General features: G+C 45.0%; 1 protein-coding gene across 1 annotated transcript in view; it reads left to right on the top strand.

Moving 5' to 3' along the window:
- gabbr2 (gamma-aminobutyric acid (GABA) B receptor, 2) overlaps positions 1-16,919 on the top strand; it is a gene marked incomplete at both ends in the record, with an annotated part of 518,953 nt that overhangs the window by 330,113 nt on the left and 171,921 nt on the right. The window contains one exon of the mRNA XM_080734444.1: positions 8,268-8,333. Coding sequence (XP_080590570.1) covers positions 8,268-8,333 — 66 coding nt within the window. The remainder of the gene's footprint in view (positions 1-8,267; positions 8,334-16,919) is intronic.

The following is a 16,919-nucleotide window of genomic DNA, read 5'->3' as shown; positions in this document are numbered from 1 at the left end:
TCTCCTACTTGATCACACTACAGCGTCACATGAAAACATCAAAAGTATAGAACTGCAAGCTCGAAACGATGCCTTTTTGAGCTCGTCCATCTGCTACTTTTGCCGTTTCTTTTCTTTTTGATCCTGAAAAGAAACAGTTTTTGACATACGTATGAGTTTTCCACCCGAAAGCGACTGCTCCCTCTGACAGGAGTACATACAGAATGCATGCGTCACATCGGGATGCATTCTGAGCTTGTAGATCTGCTATTTTCAAATTGCCGAAATGTACACTATATATGGCTGAAGTGGGTAGTGTATGTTTTGTAATACTAATTCAAATCAATAAAGTATCTAGTAACTAAAGTTGTAATATAATTGCAGTGGAGGAAAAAGTGCAATATTTGCTTCTGAGATATAGTGGTGTAGAACTGAAAGTATTGCAAATTGGAAATACTCCAGTAAAATAAAAAATACTTCAAAATTGTACTTAAGTACAGTACTTGTGTAGATGTACTTCCACCACTGCCTGACAGTACGACATATGTCTACAGTGCATATTAATCTGTAGCATTAGACCTACAGTATAATGTTATTGTGTTTTTAAGAGGCCAGGGTTGTTCTACAGTCATTATAGTCGTACGCAGTGGGGCCAGACGGGCCATAATCCCATTCATATGTTAGATGCATGTTCCACCGGCCAATTATGTGATGTGGAATCATCTGGGGTGCCTTTTATTTTGAAAGCAGCGGCTGTTATAAATAATAATGGCTATAATGGCGCAGCTGACTTAATGCTTGCCTATAGGGTTCGTTGGAGACGCGCGCACACACATTAACACAATATACGCAAACAAACACGCACAAATCATTAGCGGCAGATGGGGGGATGGTTTAGTGGGCCGCAAACAGCACTCTGACCAGTCTATAAATCACATCGTTCACATGCCTATAAAAGGACCCTCATTAGTGTGTTTGTGCGTGCTGTGCATGCGTGCGTGCTGTGCATGCGTGCACACGCGCGTGTGTCTTCCTTATAAACCTTAGCAGAGGTTGATGGGGTCATAAGAGGTTCATTATTAGCCATCATTCACATCCCACATCAATCTCCATGGTAACGTTGTTACAAACAAGTGCTTAAAGCGAAACTATCTAGCTGCCCTAACCTGTGGGACAGCTGGGTGGATGATCATTATTATTAAGCTATAGCTGTATATCTGCGTATATCTGCTGTATATAGCTGTATATCAGCGTTTTGTGTGGGCATAATGAGCACCTAAAATAATATTCCGCCACCTGCCAGTTCTCTTGCTACTGACTTTCACATATTTTGGGGCATGTCATTGGGAATTTTGTGAATTATTGTCGAAAATAATTCACAGTACTGTACTCAGCTCCGGCACCTCTCTGTCCCAACTAGTTGTAGCACGCACGCACACACACACACGCACGCACGCACGCACGCACGCACGCACGCACGCACGCACGCAAGCACCGCGCGCGCACACACACACACACACACACACACACACACACACACACACACACACACACACACACACACACACACTAGTACACACACGCTCTCTTTTCATGCTTGGCCAGAGGGACATTGGGTGAAGTCCTTGGCCACAGCTGGAGCCATTTGGGTTAAGTGCCTTTCCTCCCGGGAACAAGCGGCCGCATTCAGTCAGTTAGCCACGGGCCCTCCAGGAGGCCAGCCAGCACGCACGCACGCACGCACGCACGCACGCACGCACGCACGCACGCACGCACGCACGCACGCACGCACGCACGCACGCACGCACGCACGCACGCACGAGAGGTAACATTTCAAAAAAGGTTCAGAACAACAGCCTAATTTTTTTCCATTTACAAACGTGCACGCACGCACACACACACACACACACACACACACACACACACACACACACACACACACACACACACACACACACACACACACACACGTGCACAATAGAAAAAAAGGCTGAGAGTTCCGCAACCTCTCTAAATGTCCCAGCATGCTCTCTGGCACTGATGAGGTGCCACCAGAGTGGTCTTTATGATTCGAGGTACGGTGGCCACCTGTGTGTGCGTGTGTGTTTGTGCGTGCGTGCGTGCGTGCGTGCGTGCGTGCGTGCGTGCGTGCGTGCGTGCGTGCGTGCAAGGTGTTGAAATGAACCTCACTGTGGAATGCAGAGCCTCAGTCTTTTGACCCCTTGCAAGTCTGTGTAAATTATTTGAGATCTACTGTAACCAAAAACATCCATCCCTACAGAGAGGATGTGTAGTCGGAATCAAAATGAGATGCCTTTTGAGGCAGACTTCTATGAAATAAGCCAAAATGAGATACCCTTTGGAGAGAATTCTATGAAATAAGCCTATGATCTAAGCCACATGGCATGCTTTTTGTTCAGAATTCTGTGAAATAAGCATGCATTTTGATATGAATTCTATATATTAAACTAACATGCAGCACCAAAGTTTTTGTCTTTTTGAAATCTCTGAAATGAGGGCTCAGTTGCCATATAACGAGAGTAATCAGTACTATGCACCTGCAGTTGTCTGAAAATAGCAGATCTACAAGCCCTTGTGAGCTAGTAGATTGGTTTTAGCTAAGAGATTTGGTGTACGGAGAAAACAAATCCAGGCCAGTTTATTAAGTCTGGAGGGTTTAAGTGGTTACAACCTGAACATAGTGAATGTCTTATCAGCTCAATAGCGGGTGTCCCTTATTCCTTATTACAAGGAACGGTCGCCATAATGGAGTGCTCAGTACAAGGTGCCCAAGGTGGAGGGGCCTTAATTATTTTATACTTTAGCTTTTGAAAAATAGCAGATATACAAGCTCACAGCGCGGCACCAAGTGCCACACTGTGAGCTTGTAGATCTGCTATTTTTTAAAAGTTGTGAAAATGTATGTATGTTGTGTATTATTTTTTAAGCAAAAACATTTAACTAAAATTTTGCTTCTGGGGGTCCCTGGAACTAAATATTTTGAATATTTTGAGTTGGGGTTCCGTGGCCAAATACATATCATTTTGGGGGTCCTTCACATGAAAAAGTTTGAGAACCACTGACATAGAAACATAGGTTTTCAAAAAAAAAAAAACCTTAGAAGGATTTGAAATATTCAAAGACTTGCACAAAATGTTCAAGATATTTAAAAAAATAGCAGATCTACAAGCTCGCAGCGCGGCACTCGGTGCCGCGCTGTGAGCTTGTATATCTGCTATTTTTCAATAGCTAAAGCACAAAAAAAGCCCCCTATGAAGAACATTCAAGGGGGGCCCTGCAGTGAACCCTTGTACCCAGGGCCCAGAATTTGGTGCGACGACACCCCTGACGAGGAACATGCAGTATTTATCGGTGACGAATGATCTTAACCCTCCTGTGAGTTGACTGTTGGCTGCTGGCGACAAACTAACACAAGTGCACTAATCTCTGTCGTCTGTTCTCTAGCTTGTGAAGAGAAACCTCCTTATTGACCCGGTCACTCTTTCTCATTATGGTTTCCTTGCTCCCGGGGCCAGTGGTGTAAAGTAGATTTACTTAAAGGAGCTATAGTCAACTTTTTCTTGAAAAACGGATGCTAAAATAAAAATAATGTTTCGAAAATATTTTATAAAAAAATAAGCTTCATATATGTGTTTCAATTAAAAAATTACCACAAAAAGCGGAAAAATAATGATAAAATAATCATTTTGGCCCTTTGTTTACATTTACGGGCCCTGTAAATGTAAACAAAGGACCAAAATGATTATTTTATCATTATTTTTCCGCTTTTTGTGGTCATTTTTTAATTGAAACACATATATGAAGCTTATTTTTTTATAAAATATTTTCGAAACATTATTTTTATTTTAGCATCCGTTTTTCAAGAAAAAGTTGACTATAGCTCCTTTAAGTACTGTACTTAAGAACCATTTTGAGTGTTTCGAGTTTTCAGTACTTTTACTTCTACTCCACTACATCTCGGGATCCAAATGTTGTACTCTTACTCCCCTACATTTATTTGAAAACTAGTTTTGACTTTGCAAATATAAACCACTTTTGCCCTATTTTATACCTTGGCTATTTGAAAATAGCTGATCTACAAGCTCACAACGCGTCTCATCGCGACGCTTTGTGAGCTTGTAGATCTGCTATTTTCAAACATTTAGTACTTTTACTTTTGGTACTTTAAGTACATTTTGATGCCAATACCTTTTTTTACTTTTACTCAAGTACATTTTGAAGACTTTTACTTGTAACAGAGTATTATTATATTGCAGTATTAATACTTTTACCTAAGTAAAACAATTTTGTACTTTTTCCACCACTGCTCCCGGGCCAGAGAGAAATCCATTGCGCTCAGTCAAAGTTGACCTTTTGTGGACACGGCACCCAGGGGCACCCCGCTCTGTCTTGGGGCAAGGGACCTTTAAGTGTCTTTCTCTCCTTCTTTCCCTGGGCACAGATCTTTGATAGAGCACACCGCTCTCATCCACCCCGCTTGTCAAGATGGAGATTCATCAAAGCCCTTGGCAGGGATATTGGATTAGATGTGTGGGCCTGCGTGTGCCTGTGTACCCTCACTTGTGTGTGTGTGTGTGTGTGTGTGTGTGTGTGTGTGTGTGTGTGTGTGTGTGTGTGTGTGTGTGTGTGTGTGTGTGTGTGTGTGTGTGTGTGTGTGTGTGTGTGTGTGTGTGTGTGTGTGTGTGTGTGTGTGTGTGTGTGTGTGCGTGCCCGCCCGCATGCCGAAACGGTTGCCGTGTTCAGCGGTCAGATGGGTGGGAAGAAAGTAATTCTGCTAGCAAGCATCACTGTTGGGCACAAACCTTGTACTGTAGGTCCAAAATTGTTACATTTCAGGAGATAAAAAGATGTTCAAGTGGATCCAATAGTTATTATATAGTCATAAGCTACTTTTTAATGGCGTAAAATGTATGAAAACCAGCAGACACACTCAAAGGCTTTCAACCATGGCATCCCTATTTTGGGCAAGTCATCGTAGCCCAACATTTTAAAAGAAGAGAGAGTATGCGCATGCATAAAGTGAATGGCATATCGAGTGGCAAATCGAGTGGCAAAGTGAGTTTCAAAGTGAGTTTAACGTCGTTTAATGCAATCAGATAGGACTTTTCTGTTTGGATCTATGGGCTGTCAAGGCCAGAAAATATCAAAGTGTCACGCCCTCTATAGCTACAAGCTCACTACACTACAGTACATGCTGCATGGCAAATTATTATTGACAAAGTATAAAACAAGCCATTGATTTCTAGGGTCCGGCTAGCTCAGTCAGTTGAGTTTTTGCCCATGAGGTCCTGTGTTCCATCCTGGGCACCACCAACTTGCCTTGTGTGCAGTAAGCACTGGCAGCTCATGGTAGTGTTGCACTCCACCTCAGCAATCTAGGGGTCTATAGTGCATTGTTACAGGGATAAACTCCCGCATTCTCGGCTGATACCTACTACAGTTTAAGCCTCCCTGCATGACCTACTTATTAATTTATGAAACAAAACATAAAAAGATGGGATACGGTTTGAGACACAAGGTTTCTAGCCGACAGCGGCGCTACGCAGACGACAGGGCAGATGGCGCTAGCGATGATGAGTGATCAGCAAGTGGGGCCGAGGTGCCGCGTGACGCAATGTTTTCTTCCAGGATGATATTTCAAACCCGGCCCCCATAACGCATAACGCAGCTCTCCTTCCTCTCCTTCTCCTAACGGGTACGTTGATTGGAAACAGCACAGCATTGCTGCAGGAAGGAGAGAGTTTTCCTCCGCAGAGAGAGAGAGAGAGAGAGAGAGAGAGAGAGAGAGAGAGAGAGAGAGAGAGAGAGAGAGAGAGAGAGAGAGAGAGAGAGAGAGAGAGAGAGAGAGAGAGAGAGAGAGAGAGAGAGAGAGGTGTGTGTGTGTGTGTGTGTGTGTGTGTGTGTGTGTGTGTGTGTGTGTGTGTGTGTGTGTGTGTGTGTGTGTGTGTGTGTGTGTGTGTGTGTGTGTGTGTGTGTGTGTGTGTGTGTGTGTGTGTGTGTGTGTGTGTGTGTGTGTGTGTGTGTGTGTGTGTGTGTGTGTGTGAAGAATTGTTACATTAGAGAGGCAGGGTGGAAATGCTATCTAATAAAGTCCTGTGGGCTTTTCTGGGTGGAAGCGATATGGGGGAACCTGTTAGCAGAAACCCCATCCCGGTGCGGTGCTGATGATGACACAGTTTATTCAAAGGCGGCAGAATGTATTTTTGCTCTCTCTCTCTCTCTCTCTCTCTCTCTCTCTATCTCTTGAATAAGTGAATCCAGTCCACAGCACAGAGTGCATACGGTAGTATACATCAGCCCCCGCCGCAGATTGAGTTAACATGTGTCATCCGCACATCCGCAATATCACAGCTATTACATCAACGTGTTGAAACACATTTCAGTAGGATATGATGGTCTTCTCTTCCCTGGCTCTCTTAGAAGGAAAGCAGCATATCATCCTTGTTCATTTACAAAGCACTATACTGTATGCCCTTTTTATTTGACAAGGCCTGATAGCTTTCAGAGACTCAAGTCATGGTACATTACCAGAGCACAAGATAGCAGGGCGTTACAAGTGGGGGAAAAGTGGGACTGAGTTACAAGGGCCCAAGGTAGGAGGGGCCTTTATACTATAGCTATTGAAAAATAGCAGATATACAATCTTACAGCGCGGCACCCGGTGCCGCGCTGCAAGCTTGTAGATCTGCTATTTTTGAAAAGTCATGAAAATTTGTGCAAATCTTTGCATATATGTATTTTTTTAAGCGAAGATTTGTAACTCAAACTTTGCTTCTGGGGGTCCCTGGAACTAAACATTTTGAGATGGAGGTCTGTGGCCAAATACTGTACATATCATTTTGGGGGTCCTTCACATGAAAAGGTTTGAGCACCGCTGATGTAGAAACATAGGTTTTTCAAAGACTTGCACAAATTTTCTAAATTTTTCAAAAGTCTAATCTACAAGCTCGCAGCGCAGCACTCGGCGCCTGCGCTGTGAGCTTGTATATCTGCTATTTTCCAATAGTTAAAGCACAAAATAACACAGTGAATCCTTGTACCCAGGGCCCAGAATTTGGTGCGTCACCCCTGCAAGATAGCCTTATGTTGAAGGCTCCAATAACCTGTACTAAGCTGGGAGATAACGGCCTTCATGCACTTACTGTACAGTATACTGTACCTTATGTACTGTATGTATGCATTTATTCATTCTTTCAACTTCTACTCGACTACATCTCAGATATTGTAATATTCTCTCCACTACAGTTATTTGACAGGTTTTAGATTAATACAAGTCTTACATTAACGGATAGATTAAAATGTATTATTACAGGTGAATCTAAGCCAGAAGCTCGTAAAGTCATTAAAATCAGCTGTGTCATTAAAGTGATGAACACTTTAATGCATTGCTAATGGGACATTTTATGCATTACTAATGGGACATTCTGCATAATGAGTACTTGTGCGTTTGGTACTGTGAGAATTTTTTTTTTGATGCCAGTATTTTTGTGCTTACTTGTCTTACCTGTAACTTGTAACAAGAGTATTTGTACATAGTGTATTTGTATTTTTACTTAAGTAAAACATTCCCTCAGCCCTATCTTCCCTCAAAGCCAATCGAGGAATCCATTCAGTAAAAAAATAAGAAAATACAAAAAAATCACACCTAGTCTGAAGTGTAACCCATGTAGACTTGGAACGCATTATTACACATTATTTTGTGCTTTAACTATTGAAAAATAGCAGATATACACGCTCACAGCGCGGCTTGTAGATCTGCAATTCTTTTTTTTTTTATCGTGAAAATGTGTGCAAGTCTTTGAATATTTCAAATCCTTCTAAGGTTTTTTGAAAAAGCTATGTTTCTATGTCAGTGGTGCTCAAACCTTTTCATGTGAAGGACCCCCAAAATGATATGTATTTGGCCACGGACCCCCATCTCAAAATATTTAGTTCCAGGGAACCCCCAGAAGCATACTGTAACTGAGATTTGCACACATTTCAACAACTTTTCAAAAATAGCAGATCAGAATAGCACTGAGTATATACTGTATGCTATTTGTCAATAGCTAAAGTATAAAATAATTAAGGCCCCTCCATTTTGGGCCCTAGTAACTCAGTCCCACTTTTCCCCCCTTGTGACGCCCCTGCCGCCCGGATCAGAAACCCGAAAATGGTACTGATCCCAGCTAGGCTACCCCATCTGAGTACTTCTCTCACAAGTTCAACTGTGGTTTTAATGAAACTAATGGAATGTGTCTGTGTGTTTGTGCCTTGTGTTTGTCCAGGACAACGACGTGAGGATCATCATTGGACAGTTTGACGAGCACCTGGCCTCCAAAGTCTTCTGCTGTGTAAGTCCTGCATTACCAGATTATACATGATATCCTCCTCAACACACAGAGGGTTGCCAAATGAATAAGAGACACCCAAGAAAAGGCTCACTGTATATGTAACAGCAGTTAACCCGCCCCGCCAAGAATTACACACCCAAGGCACTGATGATGATGAGGGTTACTTTATGTAGCTCTGCAATGAGGGTAGTGAGACACATACAGGAACATAGGTTAGTGGCTCTGCTGGTTATTGACGTCACACAGCAGACCACAGGAGACTGTGTAGTACATAGCATCTTGTTCTTTTGTACATTAAATATAAAATGCATTCCAAGATGTGAGTTCTACCATATTATTTTAACAGGTGATCGTATAGTGGTTGTTTTTAACTGGTTTTATCATTAATACAATTGCAATGAACTTAATACAAAATAATCCCAACTTACTTTTCCCCACATCATCTTTTTTATATATAATGAATTAATAAAGTAGAAAATACAAAACGGCAACTCAAAATAAATCTCTAAGGTGGCCAACAACGCCCTCTGGCAGTGACCAGGAATTATTACAGATAGGGCGCGCTGCTACTTAAAATGGCTACCCAAAACAAACAGTGCTGTACACTATGACTCAACAAAATACATACAAAACGTAGTGCAACAACAATTACCTGCAATGAGGGTAGTGAGACACATACAGGAACATAGGTTAGTGGCTCTGCTGGTTATTGACGTCTGAAGGAAAAGACGACAATATTGTCTTTCAGTACAGGTTACATAATATGCAACTAACGTGATTCACGTGAGTTAAAACAGATTCAAAACGAAAATACAGCATGTTCACAATTACTACATGGCTGTGTATCTTAAAATAAATCTCACGTTAGCCTTAATGCACTTTAAGATAACATTTGAGGAGAGCAGACAGAAACGTGCTTACCACACAGCAGACCACAGGAGACTGTGGCTGCTTCCTGCCTCCAGGGCACTTTTATACTAGACACCAGCAGAGGGCACTACCGGGCCACTCATTGCAGGACAAATATATACATATCTTAGCAGGAATTTCACCATAATAAACAAGGTCTTTCTTCAGCCTGTTACATACACCCCCCTGAAATTCTGCTAAATATGGGAAGCGTATCTCTCAAAATAAAACAAACAAAACCATAGGCAAAAAAAGGGCATTCTCTGAGGTAAAATAAAATAAAAACGGTGCGTTACCAGGAACAAAACTCAAGTACATGTCAGTTCAAAAACTCTCCCAAAAAGGAGTATGTAGAGAAAGAAGGCGATCAAACTCCTAACTAAACACAGACTCAAAGATGCCTGTTACACCTCTGAAATGTAAATCATTGTTCCTATACAGTGACAATCTCAAGCGTACTACTCAAACGCTTCTTTTGGTTATACACTCTCATAACCCTGTTACTCAGACTGAAAGTGCATTCGTAAAGAAATGAATCAAAGAACTAACAGAACCTGTGGACACAGAATCCACATCTAATACGTGGTCATTCATCTCACAAACGAGACGTCTGGGAGGTCTGATTGACCTACGATCCCTGAGACCATGGCGGCCAGACTGTGTGCAAACCACCTGAGCTAAAGGGCCTGGAACGTCTAAGTCCAGACAGTCAGTGTCTGGAACGGCTGTCTCAGGGGCGTCAGTGTCTGGCGAGTCAACGTCCGGGGGATCAATGTCAGTTGGGTTGTCGTCGGGAGGGGCAATGTCTGTGGGAATATTGTCAGGAGGGGACACGTCTGCGTTGGGGGAGTCTGGGAGGTCCACGTCTTCAGAGCACTGTGGTGGGTCTTCCGTACTGTCGACTGCAGAGTGGGCATCCTCCTGTTCAGCGGCTGGATGGCTGGCTTGACTGGACTCTGTGACTGTGAGAGAGTCAGACTGGGCAACATCAGACCTCTGGTCAAGTGAGTCGTCATCCTCTTCTGAACTGGCTTCATCATCACCCGTCTGCAACAACCAGTTAACTGTACGAGCTTCACTGTCTTCGACCACGACAGGTACATCAGGGCACATTTCACTTCCGTGTGCAGCATCATCACACTCTGAGTGCGCAGATTCAGCGTTCACATCTCCTTCGCAGGGCAGGAAGCTAACAGAGAGCAGTAGATTCCTGTGGACGACTCTTTCTCTGCCCGTCAGGCAATCTTTGACTCTGTAGACATTGATGTCAGGCTTGACCGACATGACTTCATATGGAGTCGACTCCCACTTGTCTGCAACCTTGCGTTTCCCAGGTACACCTCTGTTGGCGATCAACACTCTGTCTCCAACGACAAGAGGTGAACCCTTGACCTTGCGGTTGTACAGCTTAGCGTGGCGAGTTTGTTCCTTGAGACTGTTCCTCTGCACAATCTGAGCAGCCTCATGCAGATCTTTCTTCAGTTGGGACACAAAGTCTGAGTGGCTGACAACAGCATCATTGGTCAGAGCATGCTGAAACATGACGTCGACAGGGAGACGAGGGATTCTCCCAAACACAAGGTAGAATGGTGCAAACCCTGTCGTCTCATGCTCCGTGCAGTTGTAGCAGAAGGTGAGCTGCTGCAGCATTTGTGGCCACTTTGCCTTGGGCTGAGGGGGAAGGGTCCTGATCATATTTCCCAGGGTCCTATTAAATCTCTCTGTGACACCATTTCCCATGGGGTGATAAGGAGTGGTATGGGACTTCTGTACCCCAGCCATCTCTAGAAGCTCCTTGACCAGCTTGCTCTCAAAGTTAGCCCCCTGGTCGGAGTGAATACGACGGGGAAAACCATAAATGAGGAAGAAGTCATTCCAGAGACGACGAGCTACTTGTTTGGCAGTCTGATTCCTGCATGGGAAGGCGTGTGCCATCTTGGAGAAATGATCAGTTACAACTAGAACATCCACGGACTTGTTCCCTTGCTCAGCACTATAAAAGTCTATACAGACTAACTCCATAGGCTCAGAGGTGACTATGTTCTTGAGTGGCGCACGGCTGTGTGGCTCAGGTGTCTTTCCAACTATGCAACGTTGACAGGACCGAACATAGTTCACGACATCACGTTCCATGCCACTCCAGAAGAACCGTTGCTTCACCAGCGACAAGGTACGGTGCTGGCCTTGGTGACCTGCTACGTCATGGAGACCATGGAGGACTTTCTGCTTCAACGAGTCTGGCACTATGAACTGGAAGATCTTCTTGTTCATGTGAGGATCTTTCCTTATCTTGTACAGCATGCCATCTTGTATGGTGAGTCTACTCCAATGCTTCAGTAGCTTGATCACACCACGTGACTCAACACCTCTCTCACGTTTGGTAGGTCTCTTGTGTCTCTGTACAAAGTACATGACCCTGCTTATCGTGTCGTCGTGCTCCTGCAGACTGACAAGCTGGCTTTGAGGGAGTGCAGTGGACTGGTCTTCCTTCAGTAGAAGATTGAGGGCAGGATCTGTACCCATCATGTGACTCACACCGCCAGTGGACTGAGCAGTGAGGATGGCAGCGACTTCCTCCGATGCAACTGAGCCACTCGTGTTTGGTGGAACTGCTTCTTGCACTGGTTCGTTCGACATTTCACCACCTTCCACAACAGCTTGACAGTTGTTAGACACTCTGAACACTTCCTGCACAGTTCTGTCGTTCACACCGTTGACTCGTTCTAGCAGCGAGGTATAGGGCTCGGTCACAAGGCGATGACCCACACACGACTGGACAAACGGCTCACGGCTCAAGGCGTCGGCTCCGATGTTCTTTGGGCCGGGGATGTACTTCAAGTCGAAGTCGTATGCAGCGAGTTTCGCCACCCAACGCTGTTCACACGCATCAAGTCTGGGTTTGGTCAGAATGTACGTCAAGGGGTTATTGTCAGTCCATGTGGTGAAGTGTCTGCCTTTCAACCAATGGCTGAATTTGTCACATACGGCCCATTTCAAGGCGAGAAATTCAAGCCGGTGTGCAGGGTAATTCAGCTGGGAGCGTGAGAGGGTCCTACTCGCAAAGGCGACTGGTCTGGCTACTTTTCCACCAGGCGGCAGTTGCGACAGGACAGCTCCAATCCCATCAAAGGATGCGTCGACAGCGAGAATGAACGGGGCATTGAAATCAGGGTGAGCTAGAGTAACACTTGCCATGAGGTCCTGCTTCAGCGTCTCAAACGCGGTCTGGCAAGCGTCGGTCCAATCAGCAGGTGACAGCTTGACCTGACCTCCTTTCTTGGCAGGTTTGCGACCTTTCTTGTGCTTGCGCTGAGCACCAGGTTCGGCTGTGAGCTTGAATAACGGTTTTGCCTTTGCAGAGCATGACTCGATGAAACCTTGATAGTACATAATCATGCCCAGATACGATCTGATCTTGCTAGGGCAAGGTGTCTTCCCATCAGATTCCATGAGGTCAGTGACTTGGAGGTCATTTATGGCTCTCACTTTCTCTGGGTCAGTTCGAACTCCATCTTCACTGATGACGTGCCCAAGAAACTTCACAGTCCTCCTGAGGAAGAAGCATTTCTTGGGTGCGAGCTTAAGGTTGTGTTCCTTGAGTCGGGCAAACACCATCTCTATGCGTCGGAGTGCAGCTTCCTCAGTCGGCGCAAATACCATCAGGTCGTCAAGGTAACACAACAGACTTGTGAAATTCTCGTCACCGAATATGGACATCATCATCCTCATGAACGTTGCCGGACTGTTACATAGGCCTTGAGGAAGTCGATTCCATTCATGTAGTCCAAAGGGAGACGAGAACGCAGTATACTTCTTGTCATCAGGGTGCAAGGGGACGTTATAAAAGCCTGATGTCAGGTCCATTGTGGAGAAGAATGCATTCCCACCGAGTGCAGCTAGAGCGTCGGCCTGATGAGGCAGTGGGTAGGCATCCTTCACCGTTCTTGCGTTAAGCCATCTGAAGTCAGTGCAGACTCTGAGCTCTCCATTCCGCTTCCATATGAGAACGAGCGCAGACGCATATTCACTGCTCGACTTCTGAATAATGCCCTTTTCTTCCATCTCATTCAGAGTCGTTCTCAATTTTTCATACTGGCTTGGCGGTATGCGTCTGTAGGGTAGACGGAATGGCTTGTCGTCGACAAGGTGGATGCGATGCACAAACCCCTTAGCTTCTCCACAGTCCAGCTTGTGTCGGGAGAAGATTGACTCATACTGTTCGATGATGTGAAGGAGCTTGTCTCTCCACTGCAGCGACACCTCACACGACTTCAGGTCAAGATCTTGCAGGCCCAGAGCCTCTAGTGCACACACCATGTCCTCTTCTGACCTTGGCTGCACATCTTCACTCTGCACACACTGCACGTTGCACTTGACTTCGTCCGCTTCAGGCAGGTCTTCTACTGCAATACAGGGAGACACATCTGCTATCTTGGCGTTCCTTCTCAGCACCACAGTTTTGTCCGTTGGATTTATGACTTTAACGGGCACCCATCGATCTCCCCATAGAGGAGTAACGACTCTTCCGACTAGTATGTGTTTGGGTCTGGCTTTAGACTGCGTCGGCTCAACGACCACTGTACTGCCCGCTGACATCACTGCTGACTCGGGTAACTTGCCCCAGACAAGGTGTTCACTCCGCGGTTTCAGTGTCACGCAGCTCTTGACTTTCACCGTACCAACCTTATCTGGAATGCAATCACCTCTCCATCTCTCTGTGTTGGAAAGCAGTGACAGGAATTGGCAGTGGTCATCAGACTGACCATTGTTGGGCGAGGAAACTAGTCTCCAGTAGCCGTCGGTGCTTTTCAGTTGAGTTAGGATGTGCTTGATGGCATTGCTGCCAAGGATCATCTGTTCCGTCTGGCCTGGAACAACCATTGCTGGAATGATCATTCTGCATCCGTAAACAGTGACATCAAGGTCATACATGTCTTTGGGGGAAACGCGGTGTCCACCGCAACCTATAATGACATAATCATCAGCTGTGTCTTTTCTCATGTCAGGGCAATGCTCAAGCAGGGACTCAACAGCAGACTCACTTAGTGTACAGGCCATTGAACCGCTGTCCAATAGTGCTTTGAGAGTGGGGCCATTCTTCACAGACACAGGTGTGTAGAACAGGCTGTTGGTCTCTGCTATTCTCTGGGATCCCTGAAATATCAGTTTCTTGGATGGGGGAATAGTACTGCTATAGAACTGGTAGAGGGACTCATTATCTTGCATGTCGGGTTCCTCATTACTGGTGGGAGGCTTATTGGGTTGATCTGCACTGTCCTCCCCTATGTGCAGATCAATCAGTTTTCCTGATGCTCCGGGACAGCCTTCTTTTGTGGACAGCCACGGCGCGAATGGCCCGGGGCGTGGCAGTGGAAACAAAGCCTCTTCTCCCGGCAATGAGAGAAAGCACTGTGATCATCAGCTCTGCAAATTAAACATGGCTTGCTAGTGAAACCATCGATGCGGTCTTCAGGTTTGAGCGGAGCTCGCCTCCTCACTTGTGACTGGTCAGAGGCTCCACGCAGCAGAACCTTCTCCAACATAGCCATCACCTCTGCTAGTGGGACATACTGTGGGCTCTGTGCCTGAGGTGGCTCGTGGCTGCTGTTAGTATGGACTGGGCTATAGCTCACCTCTGCTTTGTGCACAGCAATGTCCGCCTTTTTCACAGGGTGCACTGTGGAGGATGCTTTGCTGCTCATCTCGGCGTGGTACTCGTTTAGCACCTCCAGTACTTCACATGCTGACCACTTGTCAATAGTTTTGGATCTGAAAGTGAGCGTTAGGTCTTTGCAGGGACAGTTCCTAATAAACATGCGAGTCACCTCCATCTCAGGGTTGTCCAGTGTTTTGCCCTGTTCTTTAAGACAGTCAGTGGCGAGGTCAGCTGCTCTGTTTAGTCTCAGCCAGTAGTCATAGGGGTCTTCATGGTCATTGGGCAAAGTCGAGTAAAAGTCAGCTAAGGGGACAGCAGAGTACCAAGTAGAACTAAAGTGCTTTCTGAGAAGACCATAAATCATGTCAGGGTGAGCATAAACATCAGTGTTGCTGTTTCTAATGCCAAATTTAACAACATCCTTAGCTTTTCCTCTCAAATGCATAAGGATTTCCTCTGCCTGCTCTTCAACCCTTACATTACTCTTTTTAATGAATGTTCTCATCAGATCTTCCCATTCGTACACTGTGATTGAGTCTGAGCCATCTCCTATAAAAGATGGTGGTTCTTTGACCTTTCTCTGCGTAACAACATGCACCTGAGATAAATCTGATACATGGGTGGACTGACTCAATGTGTTCACTACATCTTGTGTGGCAGCAGAACTGGGAGCAACAGTGTTGTGTGGCTGTATGCGTGACATAATGCTGTCAGCTAGTTGATGTCCTATTTCCTGAATAACAGTCCTCATTTGGTCATTCACACACTCAGAACTGTCATTAGTAGGATTTGGTGTAGATGTGACCTGAGCTACAGGTGAGCTGGTGTGATGGTCAGCTACATCATGGACCCTAGCTCTAGGAATTGCCTCTAAAGAAGGCATACCAACACCAGGGGCAGGACTATCAAAGGAAAAAGGGATGGGGGTAGGCATACCCCTGCCCCTATTAACATTAATGGGTGTGCCAAACCGTGGCATGAAGCCATTACTCTGCGTAAACATTTTTCAAAAATGTTGGCACAATTAGGATGTTCAAAATCCCAAACTCAAAATATTCCACCACGGAAAGTGAAATCATCAATCAATAGGAAAACAAAAAAACATGAAAATAAATCAGCAGACTACGTGACACGCTACTGGTGCAACACGTAAATATATCTCTGTGCCTCTATGACACACTGTACAGTGTACAGTAATTAGCCTCACTGCACTGCTATGCTAAACTGTAAACCCATACTGTAAACCGATGAAGTGGTGTGGCTGGCAGGACGGTCATCCGGTTCGATGAACTTGATAGTAGTCACGGGTCACGGCACCAATGTAACAGCAGTTAACCCGCCCCGCCAAGAATTACACACCCAAGGCACTGATGATGATGAGGGTTACTTTATGTAGCTCTGCAATGAGGGTAGTGAGACACATACAGGAACATAGGTTAGTGGCTCTGCTGGTTATTGACGTCACACAGCAGACCACAGGAGACTGTGTAGTACATAGCATCTTGTTCTTTTGTACATTAAATATAAAATGCATTCCAAGATGTGAGTTCTACCATATTATTTTAACAGGTGATCGTATAGTGGTTGTTTTTAACTGGTTTTATCATTAATACAATTGCAATGAACTTAATACAAAATAATCCCAACTTACTTTTCCCCACATCATCTTTTTTATATATAATGAATTAATAAAGTAGAAAATACAAAACGGCAACTCAAAATAAATCTCTAAGGTGGCCAACAACGCCCTCTGGCAGTGACCAGGAATTATTACAGGTAGGGCGCGCTGCTACTTAAAATGGCTACCCAAAACAAACAGTGCTGTACACTATGACTCAACAAAATACATACAAAACGTAGTGCAACAACAATTACCTGCAATGAGGGTAGTGAGACACATACAGGAACATAGGTTAGTGGCTCTGCTGGTTATTGACGTCTGAAGGAAAAGACGACAATATTGTCTTTCAGTACAGGTTACATAATATGCAACTAACGTGATTCACGTGAGTTAAAACAGA

This window comes from Nannobrachium achirus, assembly GCF_963921795.1.
Source record: "Nannobrachium achirus genome assembly, chromosome: 10".
Classification (NCBI taxonomy): Eukaryota; Metazoa; Chordata; class Actinopteri; order Myctophiformes; family Myctophidae; genus Nannobrachium; species Nannobrachium achirus.
The sequence above is the reverse complement of the archived record's forward strand: the minus strand, read 5'-3'. Positions and strand labels throughout refer to the sequence as shown.